The 24652-nt window shown below is 47.1% G+C and overlaps 1 protein-coding gene across 2 annotated transcripts in view; it reads right to left on the bottom strand.

The window, feature by feature from the left end:
- The window catches only part of NTRK3 (neurotrophic receptor tyrosine kinase 3), a 424805-nt gene that overhangs the window by 295922 nt on the left and 104231 nt on the right, over positions 1–24652 (bottom strand). For both annotated transcript variants that reach the window (XM_081552009.1, XM_081552010.1), the window contains one exon: positions 2450–2518. In XM_081552009.1, the coding sequence (XP_081408135.1) occupies positions 2450–2518 (69 nt within the window). The remainder of the gene's footprint in view (positions 1–2449; positions 2519–24652) is intronic.

The following is a 24652-nucleotide window of genomic DNA, read 5'->3' as shown; positions in this document are numbered from 1 at the left end:
ATGCTGTCCCTGGACTCCCATAGAGGAAAGGGCTGGGTTCTTGGGAGAACTAAAAGAAAGACTCACAAGAAAGAGAGCCCCCAACTAGATCCTTCAGGGCAGAGCCCCTGGTCAGTTTTAAAGCAAGGTAAGGAAAAACTGCAATCACATATTTGTTTGAAAATTATCATAGAATGGATCCATCCTTGGATTGGAAGGGTTTGCCTGGTGGCTCTGGTGGTTAAGAATCTGCCTGCAATGGGAGAGACCTGGGTTCAATCCCTGGGTCGGGAAGATCCCCTGGAGAGGGGAATGGTTATCCACTCCGGTTTTCTTGCCTGGAAAATCCCATGGACAGAGGAGCCTGGCGGGCTATAGTCAGTCCATGGGGTCACAAAGAGTCAGACACGATTAAGTGACTAACACACCTGGATTGAAAAAAGACTGAAAAAGTTGGGAGATGGCTGAGCATAATAGTCAAGATCTTGAGTCCACATTCTGCCATTCAGTCAACAGGTGACCTTAACCAAGATACTTAACCTTACTATGTACCCCTAGGGTCCCCAAAGATGAAGTGATAATAGTCATTCTGACCTGATAGAATTGTTATAACGATTAAATAACATACATAACTGGATAGATTGCTTGGCACAGTGCCTGCAACAAAGTAAGACCTCAGAAATCAGCGTTAGTGGTGATCAAAGCAGTCATGTTCATTTACCTTTAACGTCTTGTCTACCTACAAAGATGGGAATGAACACAAGTGCATCAGGTGGACCAACCTGATGCTGAGATGTCTCTGTGACATTGTCCAGTTTCTCTGTGTTTCATAAACAAATAAGTGTATATTTGGGCTTCCCAGGTGGCGCTGGTGGTAAAGAACCTGCCTGCCAATGCAGTAGACACAGGAGACGCGGGTTCAATCCCTGGATCAGGAAGATTCCCTGAAGGAGCGAATGGCAACCCACTCCAGTATTCCTGCCTGGAGAATCCCACGGACAGAGAAGCCTGGAGGGCTACAGCCCACAGGCTAGCAAAGAGTCGGACACGACTGAATCGACTTAGCATCACGCACTTGAGTATATATTTACCTTTTCTCCAAGCTCAGGAAGAAGTGTTTATTGATGTACATCTTTATGGTAGCCATATATGACCAAAAAACTCTGATCACTACAGCTATTGTGCTCGTAGCAGAGGAGAAGGTTAGTGGGAAGGGTAAAATCCTAAGGTAGAAAAGCGGTCTTGTCCTAAACCTTCCAACACTGTCAAAGAGACCCTCTCTGTCCTTCCCATCCCTGGAATGGCCTCTTTCAGCATCACGTAGACCCTTGGTCCATGAGGATGAGTAGGGTATATACAGGACTGTCATGGCAATGTACCTATTCTCTCTCCTGACCAACTGGGTCAGAAAAGGTTATGACTCATTCTTGAACTCAGGTCTTAACCAGTTGGAGGGAGACCAAGTTGAAAGGCCAACAGCACGGGCGGGGATCCAAGGTCATTCATTGCCTCTTGGTAAAGGATAGGAAAGCAAGCTGTATTCAGTGAATTTGGATCAGAGTCACCAAGTAAGAGAAGACACATGAGCAGTGTCTCTGGAACCCTGAGTCCCTAATTCCATGCATGTCTCAATTCCTTTGCAATTTATTCCTTGATTTGTTCTCTCAACAAAATATACCATCCTTCATGCACAGAGCTGACCCTGATGACTCACACAACAACATGAGTTATTTTTTCCAGCAATGATCACAAGTTTTCACTCATCCATCCAATATGTGTTTGTGAAAAATGGCTAGCTGGAGTAGGAGCACACTGATTAGTCTCAGAATGCAGCAAGGCTAAGCTTAGGTCCACAGGTGGAATGAATAAATACATGGGCTTTGTCACCCCAGGATGCCCATACTCAAGCCAAATAGGCTGACAGATGATCATGAGAAGTGGAAAAGACATGCAATCTGAAATTAAAGGCTTGTGTTCAAGTACTGGTTCTGCCAATCCCTAGCAAGGTGATCTTGGCTGTGTCTCACATGCCTTTCTGGGACTAAAAAACCCTTACCTTCAAGGGTAGAGATACCATTTTTATGGGAAGTATAATAATACCTACCTTGATTGACACTAGTGATGATAAATCAGAGGTCATGTAAATGAAAGCAAACCTAATAATCTATTTATATATTACAAATGTTATCTATTATAAACTAACACTCTTTATTATTACAAATTCAATACTGTTATTAACTAATTACTAACAGGTCACAAAACTACGTCTTGCTAAGAGATGAGATTCCTATCTTCTGAAATGTACTGTGCCCAGAAATCAAGGAATGGGTGACTCCCTCTCACTGAACATGGTACGCCCACGTCATCCAACCCCAAACACCTCTTCAGGTGTACGCCCAGCCTCAAGTGGCTTCACCAGACCTCTGACCACCACTCCACCAATCTGGACAGTTTTCGAAATGGAACTTACAATTCCCGAAGACTCAGCGTCTGGAAGAGCTGCCATGAGAGAGTGGTGAGCCGGTTACTTGACAGGTTTCTGCAAGATGGACAAATAAAGAAAATTAAAGGACAATCTGGAATAAGTCTTCCTCTATGTAGTAGCATGGTCATCTCATGGCAGCCTGGCTTAACTGTTCTTCTCTTTTGTTCCATTTGGCTAACAGCACATCTGCCAGTAGTCAAGGCTACAGATCATGTTTGGAGAGGATGCTGAGACCTTTTAAAGAAGAGACTTTACAAATCAAATGAAATAAATAAATTAGTAAAATTTTCTTGGTCATTCTCTGCTATCCTCTCATTACAATAATTTCATCTTTTTAAGACCACCCTCTTTCAGGAGGACAGAGAACCCTCAGGGTAGAGCATGTACAAACCAGCAAGTATTTTTTTTTTTAATGAAGTACAGTTGATTTACAATGTTGAGTTAATTTCTGCTGTACAGTGAAGTGATTGTTACACAAAAATACATTCTTTTTCATATTATTTTCCATTATGGTTTATATAGGTAACTGAATATAATTCCCTGTGCTACACAGTAGGACCTATTGCTTATCCATTTTACATACAGTAGTTTGTATCTGCTAATCCCATACTCCTAATTTATTCCACCTCCTTTTTTTTATTACTGAGGCATAGTTGACTTACCAAAAGAGCTGTACATATTTATATGTCTTGATGAGTTTAAGATAATACATATATATATGAAATGATCACCATAAACAGTGCCATAAACTTAACTGGCACCTCTAAAAGTTTCTCCCCTCCCTTTTTTTTTGATAATAATATTTAATAGAACATGTACCCTTTTCCCAAAATTGTAAGTGTACAATACTGTACTGTTAACTATGACCTACCCTGTACTATATATATCTGGGACTTCTTCACCCTGCATAAGTGAGGCTATTGTTCCCTGTTACCAACAAACATTCTTAACATTCACACAAGTCAAAAAAAACTCTGCACCTATAATTCCTTCAAGCCAGTCCCTCCCCCAGCAACCCTGCCCATCCATGATCAAGACATCAGCCTTTTGTTCACACTTCTGTTCTTCTCCTAATGGCTATTTAATTGTTCTCATTAGGATGTACAGAGGAAAGGAGTAGTCATTAGTCTCCTGAATAAAAGAAGAAACACACCCACGGTTATTACTTTGCCAGGCTCAACAAACAACTTTTGATGTGATAACAGTCCTTCAAGGCAGCTGTTGGAGATAGTTGGAGTCAAAGTGGCACCCCAGGAACTGTGGACTCATCTAGTGATGAGAAAGGAGAGCGGTAAAGACTGCACTTAGGTAAATACCTATCCACACACACAAGCACGTGCATATTTACATCTATCAGACATGTCGGTAACAAATGCAAACACAGACTCCTGTTTATACACATATGCATAGACTTACAAGTGCACCTATATTTAGAGGACTTCTACAACAAATATTTGTTCACAGCCAAATATAGGCTCCACTAAGGAATGAGGGGGTGGACAATAGATAAGGTCTCTTGGGAACTTATGTTCAAGTTACAAATGAATAAGCAAGAGAATTACAGTTTGTGATGAGTAGAATAAAGGGTCTAAGCAAAGTGGGGCAAGAAACTGATGGGGAAGCGAGACGGGGCTATGTTAGAAGTATGTAAGACCTTACTGCTTATCCATTTTATATATAGCAGCTTGTATCTGCTAATCCAAAACTTCTAATTCATCCCTCCCTTTTTTTTTTTTTTTTACTATTAAGGTATAGTTGACTTACCGAAAAATTTTGTCCATATTTAATATATATATATGTCTTGGTGAGTTTAAGATAATATATATCTATGAAACAGTCACCATAAACAAGCATTTTGAACATTCCACAAGTCAAAGGCTTCCATAAGTGCCCTCTGAGAGGGGACATCAGAGCTGAGACAAGAGGAGTGAGACTGAGCCGAGTGCCAGGGAAGGTGTGTTCCGGGCAGGGGGAGCATCAGGTGTGAAGCCCTGAGAGGGACAAGAGGGCCAGAAAGGAGGCCAGGGAGAAAGGAAGTAGAGGAAGAGTGGTCTAGGATAAGTAGGAGGGAGACTTTCCCGGCAGTCCAGTGGTTAAAGCGCTGCACTCCCAAGGCAGGTGTTGCTGATTTGCTCCCTGGTCAGGGAACTAAGATCCCCATGCCATTTGGTCAAAAAATTTTAAAAATAAAAATAGAACAAGCACCCAGAAGGGGCCATGCCACATCTGCCTTTTGGGCCAAAGTAAGGCGTCTGGATTTTACTTTAAGGAACAATGGGAGAGCACCAAACGGTGTTAAGTAGGGACGTGGCATAATCTGACTCGCATCTTTAAAACAGGACCCCAAGACTTGAAGCCATCAAAGCAATTAGGAGATGCTGCCATATTCCAGGCAAGAAAAAAGCACAGAGATGGTTAAGCTGATGAATTCAAGCTAGGTGGTGAGGGAGAGCTGCTAGAATTCCTGTGGGGTTGGATCAGGCAGCGGAGGGAGACTTGAATGCCCAGGAGAGTGGTGCTGTCATTTAATGAGCCCAAGGCTGCAGAAGGGTCCCAACTGGAGAGTGGCATGGAGATCAAGACCTTCCCCCTTGCAGGCACTAAGTTTGAGATGCCTATTTGATGTCCACAGAGAGAGATAAGACAGCCTGTTGGATATGTGGGTCTGGAACCCATAGGAGAAGTTCATTCTGAGTGTGGTCACAGAGGGTAATCATGGCTCATCGGAGGAGGAGATATTCAAAGCCAAGGACAAGCTACAGAACAGGGCTTCCCCCTAGCATTTGAGGCAGCTCTATTTTGGTGACATGGGTTTCCCTGGTGGCTCAGATGGTAAAGAATCTGCCTGCAATGCAGGAGACCTGGGTTGGATCCCTGGCTCAGGAATATCCCCTGGAGAAGGAAATGGCAACCCACTCCAGTGTTCTTCCCTGGAGAAGGCAGAGGAGACTGGTGGACTACAATCCATGGGGTTGCAAAGAGTCAGACATGACTGAGCAACTAAGACTATCTTGGTGACAGCCCATGACTGTGTGGGTGAGGAAGACCCAATTTTGGGGGTGCAAGGGACTGGGGACAAAGGGAAGGTCTCCAGGGAAGTGTACCCCAAACTTACTGTCACACTCTCTTCCCAACCCCCAGCACTCTCTCCTTGTCCCTCTTTAGGAGAGCCCCTCATAGCCCCTCACTGTCGCTAACTTTCTCTCTGCAGGGCTGTGGAACGCTGGTATGAATGACAACACAGCCTAACCCTATATGCTATAAACCTCCTTTTAATGACTGAGTAATATCCCATCATGTATATGTACCACATCATTATCCATTCATCTGCCATTGAATACTTAGGTTGCTTCCATGCCTTAGCTGTTGTAATAGTGCCCCAATACAGTACCCCAATAAAAAAAAAGCCTGTAAACCTTAAAAAAAGATATACCCATTTGAATGCAGAGTTCCAAAGAATAGCAAGGAGAGATAAGAAAGATTTTCTCAGCAATCAATGCAAAGAAATAGAGGAAAACAATAGAATGGGAAAGACTAGAGATCTCTTCAAGAAAATTAGAGATACCAAGGGAGCATTTCATACAAAGATGGGCTCAATAAAAGACAGCAATTGTATAGACCCAACAGAAGCAGAAGATATTAAAAAGAGGTGGCAAGAATACACAGAAGAACTGTACAAAAAAGATCTTCATGACCCAGTTAATCACAATGGTGTGATCACTCACCTAGAGCCAGACATCCTGGAATGTGAAGTCAAGTGGGCCTTAGGAAGCATCACTATGAACAAAGCTAGTGGAGGTGATGGAATTCTAGGTGAGCTATTTCAAATCCTAAAAGATGATGCTGTGAAAGTGCTGCACTCAATATGCCAGCAAATCTGGAAAACTCAGCAGTGGCCACAGGACTGGAAAAGGTCAGTTTTCATTCCAATCCCAAAGAAAGGCAATGCCAAAGAATGTTCAAACTACCACACAATTCCACTCTTCTCACATGCTAGTAAAGTAATGCTTAAAATTTTCCAAGCCAGGCTTCAGCAATACGTGAACCATGAACTTCCAGATGTTCAAGCTGGTTTTAGAAAAGGCAGAGGAACCAGAGATCAAATTGCCAACATGCACTGGATCATCGAAAAAGCAAGAGAGTTCCAGAAAAACATCTATTTCTGCTTCATTGACTATACCAAAGTCTTTGACTGTGTGGATCACAACAAACTGTGGAAAATTCTGAAAGAAATGGGAATACCAGACCACCTGACCTGCCTCTTGAAAAACCTGTATGCAGGTCAGGAAGCAACAGTTAGAACTGGACATGGATCAGCAAACTGGTTCCAAATAGGAAAAGGAGTACATCAAGGCTGTATATTGTCTCCCTGCTTATTTAACTTATATGCAGAGTACATCATGAGAAATGCTGGGCTGGAGGAATCCCAAGCTGGAATCAAGATTGCCAGGAGAAATATCAACAACCTCAGATATGCAGATGACACCACCCTTATGGCAGAAAGTGAAGAAGAACTAAAGAGCCTCTTTATGAAAGTGAAAGAGGAGAGTGAAAAAGTTGGCTTAAAGCTCAACATTCAGAAAACTAAGATCATGGCATCTGGTTCCATCACTTCATGGCAAATTGATGGGGAAACATGGAAATAGTGAGAGACTTTATTTTGGGGAGCTCCAAAATCACTGCAGATGGTAATTGCAGCCATGAAATTAAAAGATGCTTACTTCTTCACTTTTACTTTTCACTTTCATGCATTGGAGAAGGAAATGGCAACCCACTCCAGTGTTCTTGCCTGGAGAATCCCAGGGACGGCGGAGCCTGGTGGGCTGCCATCTATGGGATCACACAGAGTCGGACACGACTGAGGTGACTTAGCAGTAGCAGTACTTCTTGCAAGGAAGGTTATGACCAACCTAGACAGCATACTAAAAAGCAGAGACATTACTTTGCCAACAAAGGTCCGTCTAGTCAAGGGTATGGTTTGTCCAGTAGTCATGTATGGATGTGAGAGTTGGACTGTAAAGAAAGCTGAGCGCTGAAGAATTGATGCTTTTGAACTGTCGTGTTGGAGAAGACTCTTGAGGGTCCCTTGGACTGCAAGGAGATCCAACCAGTCCATCCTAAAGGAGATCAGTCCTGGGTGTTCATTGGAAGGACTGATGTTGAAGCTGAAACTCCAATACTTTGGCCACCTGATGCAAAGAGCTGACTCACTTGAAAAGACCCTGATGCTGGGAAAGATTGAGGGCAGGAGGAGAAGGGGATGACAGGGGATAAGATGGTTGCATGGCATCACCGACTCAATGGACATGAGTTTGGGTGGGCTCTGGGAGTTGGTGATGGACAGGGAGGCCTGGCATGCTGCAGCTCATGGGGTTGCAAAGAGTTGGACACAACTGAGCGAGTGAACTGAACTGAACTGAAACCTTCACCCATCTGCATGCTCAGCTTCACAAAACCCCGAACAACAGCATATCTTTTTCCTACAAACTGCCTCATTCCCCCACTGAATTGGAAGGAAAAAGGGATGGAAGAACTGCATGACAACCATGTGAGGACACCAGGTGCCCAGCTCCCAGCAGAGCATCTCCTGCTCAGGAGGGAGGAGCAGGCAATCTGACATGTACGCCCATCAGAGTCATGACCTTACACCAGGGAGTGGACCTGAAGCTGAAGCTTGGGGTCAAGAATAACAGGATTGGGTACCACCCTACATTATCTCCATTACCATCAGCTGCTCTGATGTTTTCATAAAGGTGAGTTTATGCACCAGCATCTTATTGCTGGTTTACACACAAGAGCACCAGTGGCAGCAGAAGTTAGACAGGGCCCCAGGGCCTTGAGCTCTCTGCCCAACTCCAGCGCAGCCTGGAACAGAGCCCATGGTTCTAAAGCTGAGAAGCGGCTGCCGTGAGAGGCAGCAGCTGGGAACCCCAGGTTCACTGCACCCTGGGAAACCCGCCCCGCCCCCACCCCCCACAGAAAGGAGGAGGCGGGGACCTAGGAGCAGTCCAGGTAAAGTGGGGACCCTTGCCCATCTCTGAGCGAGGAACAGCCAGGAGTTCTTGGGGGGCCCGAGGCAGGGAGCAGGCTGCCAGCAATGTCCTTTCACAAAGGTCAAGTTTTGCTACATTAGGCAGAAATGTCAAGAGAAAATTGGATTCTGAAAGAAAGAAAATAACAGGCATTCTGGGCAAATAAAGAATAAGAAATGGCATTATCTCCTTATTATAAGTTAGAGGGGGGAGGGCACTGGGAAGACCGGGTACAGGGGATGGGGGCTCCCACTCTCCCAGGGGTATCCCATCTGTGACTCCCCCCCAGGGCTCCCCCACCACCTGGAGGAGAAAGAGCCCCTTGAATTCCTTCAGTTCTTTGGCCAGATGGAGCGGCCATGGCAGGACTCATGGGCTCTGTCCATGACTGCCCTCTCCCCTTCCTCCTCTTCGATGGTCCACAAACTACCTTCACCTTCTGGGGTCCAGATCCTCCTCTTCTCTCACCAACTCCTGCCTCCCCACATCCTCTCCACGACCAAAATCTGCATTCACCAAGGGCTTACTCAGTACCAGCTACTCTGCTACTCGGGGCTTCCTCACTGGCTCGGTGGTAAAGAACCCATCTGCCAATGCAGGAGACTGGGTTTTATCCTCAGGTTTGGAAGATCCTGGAGAAGGAAATGTCAACCCACTCCAGTATTATTGCCTGGGAAACCCCATGGACAGAGGAGCCTGGCAGGCTATAGTCCAGGGGGTTGCAGAAGAATTAGACACAACTTAGCAACAAAATAACAATGACAACAACTCTGTCACCCACTTTTGCTTTCATGATTTCATTTAATATTTACAGCAACTGTACAAGGCAGGTGTTGCTATGATCTCCATGCAACAGATGAGGAAACTGGGGCTCAGAGATTGCCAGTCAAAATTGAATAGCTCTGAGCAGCCTTAATGTAAAGGCTCCAGCAACAGGCAACAAAACAACATATCTAGGAACATTTGCAACCAACACACAGACATGTAAATACCCGAGTCCACATACACACAGCACAGTGCATGTCCCGAGAGAACAACACTGTGCTGCACAAGTCGCAGGAGGAGAGCAGTATGCACAACCTAGGCAACCGTACACAGCGGCCTGCCAGAGACACACGATTGAAGCATCCAGCCCCAGAGGCAAACAAACACACAAAGCACAAGTAAAGGCAAGCATATACACCCCCAACAAGGCAAGCAGGGCACACCTTTGTTCATCCTGCCCTCGGAGGCATCTGTAAGTGTTCATGGTACTGGGCAGATTGGAAAGATGAGGCAGAGAGTTTTAACTGACTTACCACCCACTTATCACCCACTGCCCCTGCTTTTCTGTCTAGCTGATGCCTCGCCTGTATTCACCTGTCATCAGTTATTGATGGGCCGGTTACCCCACTCAACAGACAAAGGTTTAATTAAGAACCATCCTGCCTCTGAGCTGCATAGCAGCCCCGAGCCTCCTCCTTCACAGATCCATTATCACCCATCTCTGACTTTTGCTCGAGTCCGTGGCCAGTTTCCAAGGCACCTGACCAGGGGAATTAATTTGGTGAGCGAGATTTTACGAGACGATGCATCAAACACTTTCCCAAAATCAAGCTCCATGACCTTGCCCCGTATCCCTCATCTGAGACTACCAAACAAAGCCATTAATTTTTTCCTGCACTACTGCTCCTCTGCCAGCCCAGACTCTGGGGCCCACAGTAATGAACGGTGATGATGCAGCTCCTGGGTGCTCTGGAAACAAGGCGCCAGATGCACAGATGGCCAAATCTGACCCTGAGGAGGAGACAGGCTGAGGTGGCCCCTCCAGCATTAGCCCCGTGGTGGACAGAGGAAACCTTAGGATGGTAAGTAGTTCCGTGACCCTCCTAAAGGGGCACCCAACCACAGCAAGATGGGAGCCCCAAGATCTGGTAGGATGTCACCCTCTACCCTGGGAACCCTACCATCCAACAAAAGGGTCACTCAACATGGACCCCAAAATGTAGAGAAGGACACAGCAAAGGAAGGAGAGGGGGGCTGACTGAGAGATTGGGATTGACAGTTCGTACACTGTGGGCACAAAGGGACACGACTGAGTGATTAAACTGAACCGGACTGATCACGGTGCTCAGTTGCTTCAGTCACGTCCAACTCTTTTATGACCCCATGGACTAGAGTCTGCCAGGCTCCTCTGTCCATGGAATTCTCCAGGCAAGAATACTAGAATGGGTTGCCATTTCCTTCTCCAGGGGATCTTCCCGACCCAGGGATCGAACTCAAGTGTCGTGCATTGGCAGGCAGGTTCTTTACCATTAGCGCCTCCTGGGGAGCCCCATATATACACTACCGTATGTAAAACAGATAGCTAGTAGGAAGCTGCTGTATAACACAGGGAGCTGTGATGTATAACACCCAGCTGTATAACATCTAGTGCTCTGTGATGACTGGAGGGGTGGGGTGGGGGTGGGAGGGAGGTTCAAGAGGGAGGTGATATATGTATACTTATGGCTGATTCACAAGTGGTGCTAGTGGTAAAGAACCCTCCTGCCAATACAGGAGACTTAAGATATGCGGGTTCTATCCCTAAGTCGGGAAGATCCCCTGAAGGAGGGCACGGCAACCCACTCCAGTATTCTTGCCTGGAGAATCCCACGGACAGAGGACCTGGTGGGCTACAGTCCATGGGTCACAAAGAGTCAGACACAACTGAAGCAACTTAGCGCACATGCGGCTGATGCATGTTGTTGTACATCAGAAACTAACACAGCATCGCACAGCAATGTTCCTCCAATTTAAAAAAAAAAAAAAAAAAAGATGGACTCTGCAGTCAAAAGAAGCCAACCAGGTGAATACTTCTGTTCCCCAAACACACCAAGACAACTGAGGGCTGACGGTTGAGAAGGAGACACTAATTCCCACCCACAAAGTGATGCTGAGGATGGAAGTTTCCATGGACTTCCCAGATTAAGGGTGCGGCTGACTTTGGAAGTGCCTCCTGTCCTACCAGCAGAGGCAGGCCCGGGGACTGTCTGAGTCTTAGGACTTGAGTGTGGAACGGACTGTTGGCCACAGGTGCCTAGCTATCCCTATGCTACTGAGCCATCAGAAGCATTGAGCATATCCAATTAGATACATGTTTCACAGTCTGCATTAAACCCTGGGTGCTCCTCCCTCAACCCAATTGATTTTCCTTTTTCTTGACTTATTGTACTAGCTATGATTTTCAGAGTGATGTTGAGTAGAAGAAATAAGACAGCTTATTTTCCTTGTTACTAAACCTAGAAGAAAAACACCCAGTGTTTCATCATTGAATATGATGTTATGGATGAACTCTGCCAGGTTTCTCATCATTTCATCTGCCTACAGCCTTATTTTTTTGAAATTTGGGAATGTAATGTATGGCAATAGATAATAAAGTAAATATTGTTTTTTCATATTTGAAAAAAAGTAATTAAGGCTAATGGAGGCCATTGCTGTTGCTGCTGCTAAGTCGCTTCAGTCTTGTCTGATTCTGTGTGACCCCATAGACGGCAGCCTACCAGGCTCCCCCGTCCCTGGGATACTCCAGGCAAGAACACTGGAGTGGGTTGCCATTTCCTTCTCCAATGCATGAAAGTGAAAAGTGAAAGTGAAGTCGCTCAGTCGTGTCCGACTCTTCGTGACCCTATGGACTGCAGCCTACCAGGCTCCTCCGTCCATGGGATTTTCCAGGCAAGAGTACGAGAGTGGGTCACCATTGCCTTCTCCTAAAGGAGGCCATTGACATGAACCCTAATCCAATATGGTTGGTGTCCTTATAAGAGATTAGGACACAGACATGCACAGAGGTAGATGATGAGAAGACACCAGGGGGAAAAGTCAGCATCTATAAGCTGAGGCAAGAGGCCTCAGGAGAGAGGAACCCTGCTGACACCTTAATCTTGGACTTCAAGCCTCCAGAACTGTGAAGAAGTCGTCATTTCTGCTGTTGAGGCCACCCAGTCTGCAGCATTTGTTATGGCAGCCCTAGCAGATGACCACACCTATCCTCAGCCCCTCTTTTGACCCCAAGGTCCTGACAGCAGAGTTGGCTGCTCAACTGTCATGTCAGAAAGTGTCCAAGTCTTATTTTCAGTCCCTCTCTCTCTGTGCCTATGTTGCATCACCCCAGGAAACCAGCTTCCCAATCAGGATCCATCCATGAAGATGCAATCTTGGGCCTGTCCACTTGGTCAGCTCCTGCCCTGGGCATATGCTAGTCTCCTCTTGCAAAATATGGTTACAAGAGAGCACAGAGACCCAGGAGTGTGCTCAGCTGGCATCCCAACCCTGAATGGCACAGTCACCGACTTTTCCTAGAGGATTCACCCTGCTGCTTGCAGAAAGCATTATTCTAAGAACCGTACGAAGCTCCAAGACTTCGGCCACCTGATGCAAAGAGCCAACTCATTGGAAAAGACCATGATGCTAGGAAAGTTTGAGGGCAGGAGGAGAAGAGGGTGACACAGGATGAGACGGTTGAATGGCATCATTGACTTAATGGACACGAGTTTGAGCAAACTCTGGCAGATAGTGAAGGACAGGGAAGCCAGGCGTGCTGCAGTCCATGGGGTCACAAAGAGTCGGACACGACTGAGTGACTGAACAACAAGCTCAAAGCATCAGGCGTGGCCACCCAGAGAACAACAAAAGCCTAACCCCTTCTACTCTCACAAGCTCGCGGGGGCTGTGGCTTGGTGACGTCATCCTCCAGATGACGTCAGAATTACTTGATTTGTTGTACTAGCTAGGATGTTCAGAGTGATGTTGAGTAGAAGTAAGACAGCTTATTTTCCTTGTTACTAGACCTAGAAGAAAAACACCCAGTGTTTCATCATTGAATATGATGTTATGGATGCACTCTGCTAGGTTCCTCATCATTTCATCTGCCTACAGCCTTATTTGTTTGAAATTTGGGAATGTAATGTATGGCAATAGATACTAAAGTAAATATTGAATACAATAAATCAAATAATTCTGACTTCCTCCACCCATGAATGCAGCATATGAAAGAGCCAGTTCTTCCTTCCTGAAGACCCTACAGCCCCTCAGCGATTTGTCTCTGCCTTTCAAACTTTTCCCATGAAAGAACTATCTCTTTGGTCTTCTTGGAGACAGTAAACTCCTTCCCCTGCTAGGCCACACCAAGATTCATTCAAAATCACTGATGGATGTGGAGGAAAAGTCCAAGAAAGAAGAATTCCTTGATGGAGCACCAACCCTACAGAGACTTTGCTTTAAAAGGAACAAAGCACAGAGAAGGCGGCGGCTGGCAGAACCAGGGAGCTTCTCCCGGAACCAGGGAGCTTCTCCGGAACCAGGGACCTGACACTTCATGATCTTGAACGTGGGACTTTGCACACACCAGTCCCACACCAGAGATTCCTGCTGCCCACTGTGGGGCGAAGTGAGGGTGGCTGCCCTTAGCCTCCTTGAAGGAAGGAAGTTCCCAGTCATCTCATCACTAAGGCTGCTGCCGACCCCCAGGGGGTCCCCCTTGAGCCGACCCCCTAAAATCTGGCCCCTGTGTCAAGGAAGCAGATGCTGCCACCCAGTGTTCCTCTTGAAGGCCAAGGAGTATTTTTCTACATAGTTGATATATTTGCTTTTCCCTCAATTAAATTGCTGTAAAAGGGGGGTGTGGGTTAAAGCCATTTGAGCCATTTTTATTCAGCTAAATTACACTGGATGGCTCATTTAATGAACTTTAATGAAGCCAAAATGCTTTCTCTAATCAAATCTCAAGTGACGTGACTGGTGTCTTGACCTGAGATCAGGAGACTGGAGGCAGCTTGTCCACAAGGCCTGGGACTGAACTAAACCCCGGGTTTCCCAGAGAACGTTCCTGGGAAGCCGAGGTCTTCTGTGTGCTAATGGGTATTATAAAGCCAAAAATTTCATGTTGCTTGAAAAATGTGGCACTAAATGAAATTAAACAGGCTTATTTACTGCAGAACTTCTCAGAACTTTTACCGAGTGAAGGATCTGACCCACCGAGTCTATCAAACTTGTTGTAGTTCTTGTTTACTTGCTCCATCGTGTCCTACTCTTGCTGGCCCCATGGACTGTGGCCCACCAGGCTCCTCTGTCCATGGGCTTCTCCAGGCAAGAATACTGGAGTGGCTTGCCATTTCCTTCTCCAGGGGATCTTCCAAACCCAGGGATTGAACCTAGGTGTCCTGCACCGGCAGGTGGGTTCTCTACCACCGAGCCACCTGGGAAGCCCCTCTCAAACTTACTGGATCCCAGAACCTTCTTCATGAAATGTCAGGCAAAAATAATCACTGCACAAAATATACTTAGAGTTGGGGTCCCCAAACTCTGGGATCTAATACCTAATGATCTGAGGCAGAGTTGAAGCAATAATAACAGAAGTAAAGTGCACAATAAGTGTAATAGGTTTGAATCATCCTGAAACCATCCCTCGCCCCAACCTCCAGTCTGTGGGAAAAACTGTCTTCCATGAAACCCGTCTCTGGTGCCAAAAGCCTAGGGACCGCTGATTAGAGAAACAATGGTCATAATAAGAAGTATATGTTTGGTCCTTATCCACAGTTCCTGACACAGAGCTCCCAAAACCCTTGGAATTTCTTTAAGGATAGATAAACAGGAGCATCTTTTGTTATAAGACTCAGTCTCCTGTCCTCAGTTCCTGAAATTGCTTCAGAGAGTGCAGCGACTTTAGAAATCCCCTAAAGATGTGCATCTGGTGGTCAGGGGAATCAACTATGAACAGAGAGTTGGAACTTTTAGCCCCACCCCTGACCTCCAGTGAAGGGAGAGGAAATCAATCACCAATGGCCAATGATGTAATGAAGACCCCATAAAACCCCAGAAGGATAGGATTTGGGGTTGGGAAACCAGAATACTTCTATGTGTCACCGTGTCAAGCTGCAAACTCCATGGGGACAGAGGTTCCCTTGTTCAGGACTTTGTTCTTTGTATCTCTTTATCCAGCTGTTGATTTTTAAATAATAGTTATTTATTTGGCTGCACCGATCTTAGTTGTGGCAGGCAGGATCATTAGTTGAGGCATGTGAACTCTTAGTTGTAGTATATGGGCTCTAGTTCCCTGACCAAGGATGGAACCCAGGCCCCCTGCATTGGAAGCATGAAGTCGTAGCCACTAGACCACCAGGGAAGTCCCCACCTGGCTGTTGGCTTATATCCTTTAATATCCTTTGCAATACACCAGTGATCTAGAGAGTAAAAGAGTTTCTTGAGTTCTGTGAGCCGCACTAGCAAACTGATCAAACCCAAGAAGTGGGTCATGGAACCTCTGATTTCTAGCCAGTTGCTCAGAAACCCAGGTGACAACCTGGACTTGTGATTACCATCTGTAGTGAAGGGTGGTCTGGTGGGACTGAACCTTTAATCTGTGTAGTCTGACACTATTTCAGGGTAGATAATGTCAGAATTGAGTTGAATTGTGAGACCCCCCAGCTAGTGACCCAGAATTGCTTGATGGCGGGGAAAGTCACATGTTAGAATTGGATGCAGATTCATTAATCATTGAGTGCCAAGGTTAGCAAGCTATGGCCTGTGGGCCAGCACTCTGCTTTTGTAAATAAAGTTTTATTATTATAAGACAGCCATGTCCATTTATTTGCACATTGTGGCTTCTCTCTGGTAGTTCAAATGGTAAAGAATCCACCTGCAATGCAGGAGACCCAGGTTCCATCCCTGGGTTGGGAAGATCCCCTGGAGAAGAGAATGGCAACCCACTCCAGTATTCTTGTCTGGAGAATCCCATAGGACTGGTGGGCTACAATCCATGGGGGTGCAAAGAGTTGGACACAACTGAGGGAGTAAGCATGTGTGTACTATGTCTACGGTCCAGGTGGGATAATGATCTTCCAAGATGTCCACAGCCTCAACCGCGGGATCTGTGAATACATCAGCTTCTAGGGCAAAAAAGACTTTGCAGATGTGATTAACAGTATGAATTGAGATGAGGAAATTACCTTTAATTATCTTGTGGCCCCAGAGTAACCACAGAGGTCCTTAAAGGTGAAAGAGGGAGGCAGAGAGGTCAAGAGGGATGCAACACGGACGAAAGCGCAGAGGGATGTAATGGGGAGAGGGGGTCAAAAGCCAAGACATGCACACAACCTCGAGCAGCTGGAAGATGCAGTGAAATGGATTCATCCCTAGAGGCCCCAGAGGGAACCCAGCCTTGTCAATACCTTGAGTTTAGCCCTGGGAGACCCATGTGGGACCTGTAACCCATAGAGTGTATGAAAATCACTTTGTCTTTAAACCAAGTCCACACAACTTGTTACACCAGCAAAAGAAAACAAACACAGATCCCCTCTGCACTAGAGCAGCAGGGTTGAGCTGCTGTGACAGAGACCGAAAGGCCCTCGAAGCCTAAAATATTTAACATGTGGTCCCTGGTGGCTCAGACAGTAAAGAATCCGTCTGCAGTGCAGGAGACCCAGGTTCGATCCTTGTGTCGGGAAGATTCCCTGGAGGAGGAAATGGCAACCCACTCCAGTATTCTTGCCTGTGGAATCCCATGGACAGAGGAGCCCGGTGGGCTACAGTCCATCAGTCACAAAGGGTTGGACATGACTTAGCGATGGAACAACAACAAAATCCCAGAAAAGGCCTTAAAGTCAGCTTCACTCCTTCACTTGGCTGCTTCGTACCAGACCTCGAGTGTCACCGAGACTATTCTGGGGGATTTACTCCCTGGGAGTTTCTTTTCAGACAAATTAACAAAAAGCTAATTGCCCTGAAGTACGTGAGCAGTCACTGGAGCCCTGGGCAGGCACAGCCCGGCATCCACAGCCTGGCAGACATGGGCATTTCCAGCAGTGGCCCACTCAGGGGCAGAGCAGGCTGGCATGGCTGGGGAGCACCACCACCCCAAGAGAGGCTCCAGTCCATGAAGGATGATGTGGTGATGGGGGCCAAAGCATCACACCCACTGTTCACTCCAGAGCTGTCATGGCAGGAGAAAAACAAAGATGCAGAGAGCATCTGTGAGAAAACCTGGAAACAGTGATCACAGTCTGCCCTCTGCATCCTCAGGTTCCACATCCATGAATTCAACCAACCATGGATGGAATTCACGGCTGGTTGAATCAGTGGATGCAGAACTCGCACATACCAAGGGCAGACGGTACTGTGCTGTTTCACATAAAGGAGCTGAGCATCCTCGGAGTTTGGAATACGGCCCAAGTCCTGGAACCAGTCCCCCTAGATGATATTGAGGGGTGACTACTGTAGAGACTAAGAGTGAAGCAGGGACTGTTGAGGGAGGAGGGAGCCAGAGGTGAGCCTGGTGCAGGCTCTGCCTGGGCATCTACGTGAGACGCTGTCAGGACCAGGGAAACCTGAGTCCAAGGGAGGCAGGTGGGGAGGGAGACAGGCAGGGGCAGGAAGGCCATGCTGCTCTTCACGATGCAGAAAGCACTTTCCTGCTAATTACCTGGTAGCCAGGCCAGTAACCTGTCCTCATCCTGAGATCTACTCTTGGGATTTAAGGGAAATCTATGAGAGTCCCTTAGACAGCAAGGAGATCAAACCAGTCAATCCTAAAGGAAATCAAACCTGAATATTTATTGGAAGGACTGATGCTGAAGCTGAAGCTCCAATACTTATGATACCTGATACAAAGAGCTGACTTACTGGAAAAGATCCTGATGTTGGGAAAGACTGAGGTCAGGAAGAGAAGAGGGTGACAGAGGATGCGATGATTGGATAGCATCATTGACTCAATGGACATGAGTTTGAGCAAACTCTGGGAGGCAGTGAGGGACAGGGAAGCCCGGTGTGCTGCAGTCCATGGGATCACAAAGAGTCAGACATGATTTAGCGACTGAACAACAACATGGCTCTCTTAACATTGTGAGCAGAAAGTTGCTTTGGGCTTTTTTATACAGAAATCAGATTAGGCTGACATGGCATCCCAACCCTCCTTCAAGACGAGCACTTGAAGAAACACAAGCCAGGTGTGGATTTGAGGAAAGCATCTGTAGAGAAGTTTTCCAACTCTGGGTATCAGCATCACCCGGAGGCTTGTAAACCATACAGCCAGGCTCCACTTCCCTCCAGAGATTCTAATTCAGGCCAAGAATTTGCATTTCCAGGCAGCTCCCAAGGGATGTTGATGTTGTTGGTTTGGGAAGTTTACTTCAAGAACCAATGATCTAGTGAAGTTTTGCTTTCCCAGTGAGTTTACTTTACACGTATGCTAGTCACTCAGTCATGTCTGACTCTTTGGGACCCCATGGACTTTAGCCTGCCAGGATCCCCTGTCCATGGGATTTCCCAGGCAAGAATACTGGAGTGGATTGTCATTTCCTCTTCCAGGGGATCTTTCCAACCCAAGGATCGAACTCACGTCTCTGGCATCTCCTGCACTGGCAGGTGGATTCTTTACCACTGAGCCACCTGGGAGTACCTATTAAATCCTACTGTCTGGAAAGGTTGGACGATCAAACATATATAAGAAAACAAGGCAGTCATGTGCCTGGATGTAAAGAGACACTCTGTCAGGAACTAAGCAATTGATATAAAGGCTCCTGGGAACAAACGTCATTGCTCATAGCTAGGAAGAGGACTTAGCCATCCCCGCCTGCAATTTGGTGGAGGATCGCCAATGGGGAGATGCCATTGGGAAGTCTGGAGAAGGGCTGCCACCACACTAGAAATTGATGCAAATGAACAAATTGGATCAAAGTGCCTCCTGGATTTGCAGGATGAATCTGTCTGCTTCCCCCACTCCCACCCCCAGCCCCCCTCCTTAGCAGGATTTCTGAGTACGGGACCCAGGTTTACCACCTGGAGGTTGTTTTAGGGAAACTCCCGTGGGGACTCCCTCCAGGAAGGAGGGCTTTTGGAACTCCATGTCTGGAGACCCTTGAGGATGAAGGTAAAAGGGGAGAGGCAGCGAAGGAGGTCCAAGAAACGGACCTGTGGAAAGGGAGCAGAGAAAGAACAAGGGGATAGAACTACAGCCTCCAAACCAACGAGTGTGATCCCAGGCTGGGGCTGGGGAGCATGGAGAGTGGAGGGGTCACCAGGGTGAGGGCAGAGAGGGTGGTGCTGGGCTGAGAGAGGCAGGAAGCAGGCAGGCGCATGGTAACAGAGGGCCAGAGCCACACTGCAGGAGAAACGATTATGCCTGTGGCTCTATGACAAAGGCCACACTTCTGGCTGCCTGAGGAGTAGTCCCCTGGAGGAGCTTTGAGATTTTCTAGGAGCTTGGAGCACAGTGTCATCGATTAGGGACAAATGGCTAACTGAGGCCACTCTCTGGAGTGGCCAGGGCAGAACAGAGGTGACTTCGCTGACAATGACCTGCGGGCTTTGGGCTTCTATGAACCGGAGCAGCTCAGGTTCCCTCCCTCTCCCCGTCCCTCCCCTTCCTGGACCACAGACTGCAGAAGTAAGGAGCTGGAGATGCTGCTTGCCCAGTGTCTGGCAGAGCCCAGAGGACAAACAAATGCCACTGGTGCTCAGGGCCTTTTCCTCTGCCTAGTCTGGCCAGGAGACTCAGTCACAAAGAACATCTGAGGAACTGGGTAACAGATTAACTTTTAAGATGGAGTTTGCAAGGGCAGCTGCCACTGCAGGGAGCCCCCGGTCAGCCCGTGTGATGGAGACCCTCATCACATCTCAGCTGCATCGCTCTTCGAAGCCGCATCCTGTCGGGCAGGCAGAGACTTTCCAAGTGTGGTCCCCAGACCAGCAGCAGCAGCATCAACGTGGACTTGGAAATGCACATTCTCAGCGCCCCCACCCCAGAGCTGCTGAGTCGGGCACTCACAGGGTTCTCCCAGCATCCTGTGTTGTATCAAGCACTCCAGGTGATGCTGACTCAGGCTTAAGTGTGAGAACTGCTGGCTTACTGGTAAATAGCCCAGACTCTGGAATCAGACCGTCAGGCTAGATGCTGGGTGGCTCTGGCCCCCACCAAATTGGATGATTCTTCCTGAAAAAGTTACTGAACCTCTCTGGGTCTCAGTCTCTGCATCCAAACCACAGAAGTCAAAAGCAGAAGGCTTAAAGAGCAGCTTGGAGGATCAAGATGATTTAGTGTATGTGCCCCAAAACAAGTTCTTGGCTCATAGTAGGTACTCAATGCCTGGCTGGGGCCGTTGAGGTATTGCAGGTGGTATTAATGGTAGGAGCTCACACGCCCAGTGGTCCTCACTCTGAGCTGGTGCTCTTTAAAGATTATGCATATAATAGCCCAATCACACACTGTAACAACCCATTAAGACTTCCCCGGTGGCTCAGTGGTAAAGAATCTGCCTGCCAATGCAGGAGATATGGGTTTGATCCCGGGTCAGGAAGATCTCCTGGAGAAGGAAATGACAACCCACTTCAATATCTTGCCTGGAGAATCTCATGGACAGAGGAGCATGGCAAGCTACAGTCCATGGAATCACAAAGAGTTGGACATGACTGAGCAACTAAACACACACGTAATGAACCAGCAACACTTGTGACTAAGAATTCTAAATAAGATTCTCCAGCAACAACCCAAGTCTCCTCTCCCAGATGCTCTGAAGCACCAGCATCCTAGCACATAGGATAGAAGGCTTCTAGAAGTTTCTGTCTTTGCTCTGCCACTTTCCAGCTATATAATTCAAGGTTGGCTGCCTTTACCACCATGAGTACTGGAGTGGGTAGCCCTTCCCTACTCCAGGCGATCTTCCCAATTCAGGGATGGAACCCAGGATCTCTACCACATTAAAAAGTGAGAATTAAATGATACCCATGGACATAGTGCCCGGCGTAGGCACTCAATGGAAACGAGCTATTATTACTCATAGAGATTCAAGAAGAAAAAAGCTGATGACACGAGAACTGTGAACAAAGTGGGGGGGGGGGGTCCACCAGGGGAGGGGGGGTGCAGGGTGCGCCCCACGTTCAATTTCCCAAATTCTTGGAAGAAAAGAGGCACGTGGAGGGAACCATCACCACAGGAGCAGCAAAACAAGAAAACTCGCACCCAACAACACGCTCAGCAGACGCTGCTAAATGGTTTCCAATTAATTAACTGATTACATGATAGAACAGAAGGGGATTCGAAAGAGTGCTGTTGACCTTTAAGAATAATTAATATCATCAGGATAGCAAACCCATCCAAGGAAAATAATGAGGAACATTTTCATATTACATTCAAAAGCTCTGGATGGGGAAGCAGATGGGCCTTATCGAAGCAATACCCAGGCTCCCTCCCCCTGCACTGGCTTCCTGTCTACCCATCACCTCCCACCCAGGCTCTTCCCCTGGATCCGGAGACTTCCAGGTGGCCCAGGGAGACCTGTGGACCTCCCACTTCTGCACACGACAGTGGCTGCCCCGGTCCAATCTTGTAGCCGCTCTGTTTGCCCATTGACAAAAGCAGAGGAAGGAGGGCAGGGTGAAAATCCTACCCCACATCACCAGATAGGAGGTGGGCAGGGGCGGGGGATGCGCAGCCATCCCTCCAGAGTCAAACTGAGGATCTGGAAGTCTCTTTCCCTACTGAGTGCACTGCCAGGGTCACCCCCAGCAAGCCTCCTGCCTCCCGTCACACCCTGTAATTTCCCCATCGCAGACCTGATGGATTAGATAATATTCTTTTTTTTTAATTGGAGGATAATTGCTTTACAATGTTGCATTGGTTTCTGGCATTCAACGTGTATCAGTTGTAACTATATATACAGTTACCACCACAGAGCACCAAGCTGAGCTCCCAGCAGCTTCCCACCAGCTGTCTATTTTACACATGGTATTGAATAGTGAATATATGTCAATGCTACTTTCTCAGTTCGTTCCACCCTCTCCTTCCCCCATTGTGTCCACAGGTCTGTCATACAGAGTGAGGTAAGTCAGATAGATAAAGACAAACTGTATATTAACGCATATATATGGACTCTAGAAAAATGGCACTGATAAGCCTATCTGCAGGCAAGGAATGGAGATGTAGACATAGAGGGGACTTGTAGATGATCTAGCTGTGAGGCTAGAGACACACTGTCTTAGTCACAATTCTATTCCCAGCATCTGGAATAAACTCTCTGCCCTGGGCAGGCTTCCTTGACATCTGGCTCCTCTCAGAATGTCTGGTACATGCCTCATCACCCTCCATGACCCCCTAAAATGTCCCTCCTCTAAGCAGCCTTCCTAACCACCATCTCCACATGTGCACACAGAAAGCGTTGTCTGGAGATGGTGGTTAGGAAGACTGCTTAGAGGCGGGACATTTTAGGGAGTCGTGGAGGGTGATGAGGAGTGTACCAGACATTCTGAGAGAAGCCAGATGTCATAGCATCATAGGGCTTCCCTGATAGCTCAGTTGGTAAAGAATCTGCCTGCAATGCAGGAGACCTCGGTTCAATTCCTGGGTTGGGAAGATCCCCTGGAGAAGAGGAAGGCTACCCACTCCAGTATTCTGGCCTGGAGAATTCCATGGACTGTATAGTCCATGGGGTCGCAAAGAGTTGGACACGACTGAGCAACTTTCACTTTCACTTCATAGCATCATATAATGCACCTATGAACACTTTGGCTAACTTTTAGACAGCAGGCATCCTTAGAGTCAAAACATGGCTTTCCTGTCTCTTTGTATCCCTGATACAAGCAGAATACCTGGTATACACCTGGTAGGTGCTTGGTAAATATTTGTTGAATGAACCCAAGGATAAGTGAATGTAATTTGGCTGAAAGAAGGCAAACCCACAAAACATTCCCTTTTCCTTATATATCTGCAGGAATACAAGATTAATTCATTCACTAAGTACTGGCGACAGGTGACCACACAGCCAGGTGTACCCAGACAGTCCCAGTTTATACCTGTGGTCCCAGAATCACATCCCATTAGTTCCCCTGCTGCTCTCAGAAGCATCCCAGTTTGGATGAATTCCTACTCTGTGTCACGCCCTCTTCTAGTTGTTGCTTTACAGCCCAGAACAAAAAAGCTGAGCAAATTCTCTAAATAAAATGAGCTTTAGTCTCATTGCAGCTTTTACTCTATTGAAAGGTAAACTCCACCCCTCCATCATTCAACACATGCTGATCTGATACCTAGTCTCTGCCAGATAAGGCTAGGCACTAGAGCGTGGGGTGAACAAGACACGTTCTCCCACCCCTTCATTGATAACATTTCCAGATGAATTTGGGGAAAGGGACCTGTCTGACAAGGTTTGCTTGTGGCTCAGAATTTGAATTTTTCTGCATTGTCTTAAACCTCTCCTGGCCCTACAGGGCTGTAAGATGCAGGCAGCCTGGCCACAGTGTCCGCATCTATGAGTGTCAGCTGACCCACGTTGGGTGTCCTTGTATAAAATATCTTGTTTTTTCTAATCCTTAGAAAGGGCAAGTCACTTTATTTTCAAGAAAGTCCAGAGCTGCAAATATTAGAGACTCAAGAAAACAATCAATCGTCAGAACCCCATGACCCTGAGGGCACCCAGCCCCAATCTTGATGCCCCTTCTCATTCCCCAGTTTATCCGTCTTTGCACAGACTTCTCCCATCCCTCCTTATTCTAAATCATTGCAAAGTTCAGGATCTACAATAATCTCTATTTCCAAAGCTCATGTGGTTTCTTCTCCCATTAAAATTCTCCAGGTCGCCAATCTCTACCCTCCTTGGTTTCAGAAGTGCTGGCCTCCTCTCTCGCCTTGCTAGACTGCCTCTTACAGCCGCGTCCTCTCTTGCTGAGCTACAGCCATAGGAAGAGGCCAGCTGCCCCCATCCAGCCACCCCACCCCCATCTTGGTCTCATTTCCAGTATCAGCTGAAAACATCTCTTTTCTCCTTTTAATTATACTTCCCCAACTCGCTTGCTCACTCTGTTATTGGCCTCATGACTCAGGGCTTTAATTTATTCACCAAACAATGTCATTACACCACTGTTTTCTGTAATTTATACCATGCACGGTCTTTTGGTCTCTATTGTCCAATTCTGCAAAATGTTTGAGAGAAGCAGGGCTCGTTCCTATTCACCATGCACTCCCTCCTGTGGAGACCTGACAGAGTCCATGGGGACTTACGGAAGGAAGAGATGAAATGAGAACTCTTATATTGAATTCACGGAACCCAGAGCCGACCATCCTTCCACTTGGTTCCATATAGAGTGGAATGGCCTCCAAGGGGCTGTTTCTTCACCTTCCCCCAGGCTGCATGAGGCTGGAATCTAAACTGAAAGG

This window comes from Giraffa tippelskirchi, chromosome 12 (assembly GCF_054371585.1).
Source record: "Giraffa tippelskirchi isolate mGirTip1 chromosome 12, T2T-mGirTip1v1.2.pri, whole genome shotgun sequence".
Taxonomy (NCBI): domain Eukaryota; kingdom Metazoa; phylum Chordata; class Mammalia; order Artiodactyla; family Giraffidae; genus Giraffa; species Giraffa tippelskirchi.
This window is presented reverse-complemented; position numbering and strand designations above follow the sequence as displayed.